The 4,761-nt window shown below is 46.0% G+C and overlaps 1 protein-coding gene across 1 annotated transcript; it reads right to left on the reverse strand.

Moving 5' to 3' along the window:
• Positions 1-390: 390 nt before the first annotated feature.
• LOC131306870 (protein MAINTENANCE OF MERISTEMS-like) lies at positions 391-2,679 on the reverse strand. Its single transcript, XM_058333299.1, has 7 exons — positions 2,612-2,679; positions 2,423-2,528; positions 1,512-2,159; positions 1,263-1,430; positions 1,124-1,180; positions 571-657; positions 391-489 (listed from the first exon to the last, which is right to left on the reverse strand). Exons 1-7 carry the CDS (start codon positions 2,677-2,679, stop codon positions 391-393), a joined length of 1,233 nt encoding a protein of 410 aa, XP_058189282.1.
• Positions 2,680-4,761: the final 2,082 nt, after the last annotated feature.

The raw sequence follows: 4,761 nt of genomic DNA on the forward strand, positions 1-4,761 counted from the left end.
TTTGACAATCAAACTATGGAACATGGCAAAAGTAAAAGGCAGAAAATCAAGACCAAGCATAAGAAGGAAGAGAAAAAAGGATGCCACTTGGCCAAAACAAAATCTACCTTCCTTTAGAAAATAGAAATAACGGCCAAAGAATTGATACATCGGCTGCAACATCGATTTTTCGGCCAAGTAATAGATCCTTCAGCCAGCATATCAATTTACACAGATTACTGTCTGTCAGTAAATACTTGTTCAGAACAATTTCAAAAGCCATGTTCTGACTGTCGCATGCAAACTCGAGGATATTTAGAGGGCATTTCTCATTTCATGAACAAAGACTTGCTTACAAAAATCATCTTTGCTTGTCTTTTCACTATGAATAGGAAAAAGAAAATCATAAGGCTAGTCGTGATGGCGTCTCTGAGACGATCTTTGAGTCAAGGACCGCTCACTAGCTCCCGCATCCTCCCCACAAGTAGCTGGTACTCGCTCGGCCTCCAGCTGTGACCAAAAGAGAGGAATACAAGCACTCAGATCCAAGAAAGGATACAAAGCAAAAGGAGATGCATGGAAAAATCATACCTCGAGGATCCGACGACATTGTCTTTGAACCAAAGCCTCTGCACTCTGATAAGCATGCAACCACTCCTGTACTACCTCAGCAGGTACCTATGGCGTAATCAAACATTACAAACATTGGAATATAGGATACAGCAGGAAGAAAATAAAAGAAAGTCAGAAGAAAGGTAACACCTGTGAAACCCCGGCTGAAAGCGTGTAAAGCTGGGTCAAACAAGGAGTAAGGGCCAAGCGCACCTCCTCTCCATCATCAGAATGGAAGGAGACCAAAGTGGGGGACCCGTGGCCAAACAGGAACAATTGGAGGAACAGTAGGTGGAGTCAAGAAAAGGCGACAATACTCCATATAGTCCCCCGCCTGAAGAAGCAAGCCTGCCCAATCTCTGATCCGAGCGTTCTTCAAATCTTCCTTTGGACATTAAGTGAGTGGATCTCATCGACGCCGAAGGTGGAGGAGGAACAAACTGAAGAGCCTTAGCACAGGCGCCACCCGATCACCTAAGTACCAGGCTCGGCAGAATGGTCCCTCGAGCAAGCTACGAGTACGATCCAGAACCCTGGAACGCATAAGAGGGGCATCCTCTGGTACACCACCCCAAGGGTCAAACCGTACCTACAAAACGGGAACAAATCAGCCACAGTATAAAGCAATGGAAGTCTAAAGGACAAGAAATACAAAGGGAAGAAAAAAGTACCTGATTAACCATCAATCGGTCCAAGACTCGCCACCACTCAAGAAGGCTCAAAATTGGCGACCGTGGCTTCCGTTGCCCCGCCAACCATCGCTCGTAGTGAGGAATGCAGCTCACATCCTCATGCTTAGTCTCCGTTGGAAACTGAAGGAGATGCTTGAAAGCCCAGAGCTGTAACATGAATTAGCAAACAAGTTCAAATAACATGGAGAAATCAAAGTAAGGAAGGAAGTAAGAAAGAAGGATATATACCTCAAGCACCCAATAGTGACTGCCAAGGATGGGACTCTTATCCCGTGAACAAGCTCCAAGATTGCTATATAAGGTAGCCAAAGCAGGTGCTCCCCAATCAAACTCCCAAACAGCCTCCAAAAGCTGCAAAGGGGCCAAGAATTGTGTGTGCACCAAGCTATCCTTGTTGGCAAACAAGGTCTGACCAAGAAGATAGAGAAGAAAGGCTCGTGCAAATTGCTCAACACTCACCTGAGCCAAAATATCAGTCTTCATAAAAGTCTTGCTCAGCCAATAGATGTCAACATGACCACGCGAGTGAAGAGGAGGCACCTTGCCCAAAAACCACTCCAAAGCCCCTATCCGCTCCCAAAGCCTGGGGTCAACCAGAAGAGGAGCTCTACTTACTCGCAGGCCGGTCAGTAAAGAAAAGTCACCTAGTGTGATCATCATCTCACCGGCAGATGGGATATGAAATGTATTGGTGGTGTCCCACCACCTCTTAACCAGTAAAGTCATCAGCGACCAATCAATCTTCAGAAGATTGAGACCCAGAATAAACATCTCAAAACCTACAGCACGCACCAACTCTCGAGCTGGCTCCGGTAATGCCAAGAACCACTTATGCACCTCCCGGCCTCCACCACGGGCCTCCAATCTCCTATTCATCTGCAAAGATCCAAAAGGGGATTAATCTCATGATTGCATAACCAAATAAAAAGCTAGGGGCATCAAATTAAATGTTTAAAAGCATGCATTGCCTAAACAGGGTGCACAATTTTTTTTACAAAACAAATTCAACTCAAACAACGAGTCCTTCTCATTCACGCCCTTAGCTAAAAGTGATTTCATCCCGAGAATAAAATTCATCTTTGATCATACAACATTAAACTCCAAACTAAAGTAAAACTTTTACTTTTCAGGAAACTTACCGAAATGTTGAGAACACTCAAATGCTGCTCAGGCTCCCTACGAAGTACCTCGGCTTCTGGGCTGCCAATAGGAGGGCGATACTGCAAGAAACCGCCGAAACCCAACCTACGCGAAGGAAGAACATAGGTATCAGCATCAAACAAACCAGCTCCTCAATCGCCTCCTCGTCAAACGGAAGGTACTCACACCTGCATGGAGGGTGTGAAGAAGAACCTGCAGCAGACGACGAAACATCGGCAGAAGATGGCGTAGCCATCACGAGTGATTGTCAAGGCAGCCGGAGACCACGGTGGACGAAGACAATGGCGGTCAAAACCGGCGGTGGTAGAGTGATGACGATGGTGGCCGAACGATAGTGGTCGTAGTAACGGGGAGACGGAGAAGTCTCGGACAAGAGGAGAGAAGAAAAGGGAAAAGATCAAATGAGCCGTGAAATCGATTAAACCGAACTTAAATCGATTTTCTGACTGTTGGCGTTCTCACGACTGCGTCATCAATTACACTGCCGAGACATCGAACCTTCGGCCACAAAATCAATCTCCTGGCCCTCCAATCAATTTCCCACAGCAGCATCTGTAGACACCCCATTCTGGACTGTCCAGATAACGTTATTTGTCGATCTTTTATTTCCCCAATGATGATTTTGGTCGAGAACAGTCTGAGGATAATGGTGTGTTTGAGCTTTGAGCGTCCCGAACCTCTTTCAAACCCCTTTCAAACCCTTCAAACTAGAGCCAAACAGCCCCAGCAAAACCCAACCGGCTTACGTCAGTACGTTTATGACGTACGCCAGTTAGCTGCCACGTGTCGGTCATCGACCGTTGACTCAGAGTATAATGGCGCACGCCAGTACATATGTGGCGCACGCCAGTCAATCCCAGTCAAATCAACTTTATTCAGCCACATGGACGAGACTTTTGTGCCACCCTGACGTCGGCCATAGTAGCCCCTGATGATTATATCGTCCAGGCCCGTTCCCTCTCTCTTCTACACCCCCCATCAAGGCAAGTCCCATGCATTTAATGCATGGGCGGCTCCCCTCTTCAAGCAACCAACCAAACAGCCCTTTAGCCCAACTGATCTCAGTCACTCTCTCCTCTATAAATACTCCCCTTGCATTCATTTGCAAAAGGTTATCTTCATTAAGAAAAAAAGCTCCATTCTTCCCTCTTTCTTGCTCTTCATCTCTTTTTCCATTGAAAGAGAAAGGAAAGCAACCCACTTCCATACCCCCTACTGATATCCAGTCACCATCTAAGCCTCCATCTCCAAGCTTTAAGTTCAATACCACCTTCAATCCTCAAACAAAAAGGTATACCACCTTTGTGTCCCTTTCTGTTTTGACCCCTGAGGGGAACCAGTAAGGCCCAGGCTAGTAAGTAATACTAGTCCTGACCTCAAACTGGTAAAATACGACACACGTATGAGGTGGAACTTGGCGTACGCCAGTATATATATGCCGTACGCCAGTCATGGCAGTACGAGCGCTACTGGCGTGGGGATCATGAATCATCATTTCTGTCATCTCACATTTCTGTCAATCACCTTAGCATGCTAAATAACCAGTTTACTGCTTTCTGTATATCTAGAACTGTTTAGATGCGGTAGTTACTGCTTACTCTTTGTCTGTTCAAAAGGCTTCTGGGATCCTTCTGGTCATGTTCCAGAGCCCAGATGATGCAAAAGCCATGCATTGGACCCATACAAAACTGGCGTACGGCCTTCCATTTCTGGCGTACGGCAGTTTATATCACGATCCAGTGGCTGGCTCTTGCATCTTAGTTTAATCTTGGCCTCTTTTATATCCCCACACTGTTTTTGGGGTATTATGCTGCTTTTCTTGGCTTGAAGCCATCTCTCTTGTCTGTAACTGTATATATTATGTTCTATTAAACTGCGTGATTTGTCCTGGGTGTGCGCTGGTCCCTTTCCAGAGTCCAGAGGATTGCAAACAAAGACTGAGCAACCAAAAAAGTGGAGTACGCCAGTTATGAGGTGGCGTGCGCATGTCCAATCAGCATGCAGTGGCTCGGCCAGTGCATGCTGACAGAACCTGTTTACGTTCCTTCAGGGCAGCGTACTTCAGTTTATTCAAGCTGCTCAGTGCTTGTTCTCAATCTATATTTAGCATTGCAAGCAAAATCATCCATAAACATTTTGTCACCTAATTGCAACTTGTTACAGTTTTAACTCCCGTTAATTGTTCCCCTGCCCTAACTGGCTAAAAAATGATCGAATGAGAGAAAAATGCAAATGTCTTACAAAACGCCCGAGTAGAGACCGATCTCCGGATTGGGTGAGAGGGGTGCCATAAAACCCTTCCCCTCTCTTAACCTGG

This window comes from Rhododendron vialii, chromosome 11a (assembly GCF_030253575.1).
Source record: "Rhododendron vialii isolate Sample 1 chromosome 11a, ASM3025357v1".
Taxonomy (NCBI): Eukaryota; Viridiplantae; Streptophyta; class Magnoliopsida; order Ericales; family Ericaceae; genus Rhododendron; species Rhododendron vialii.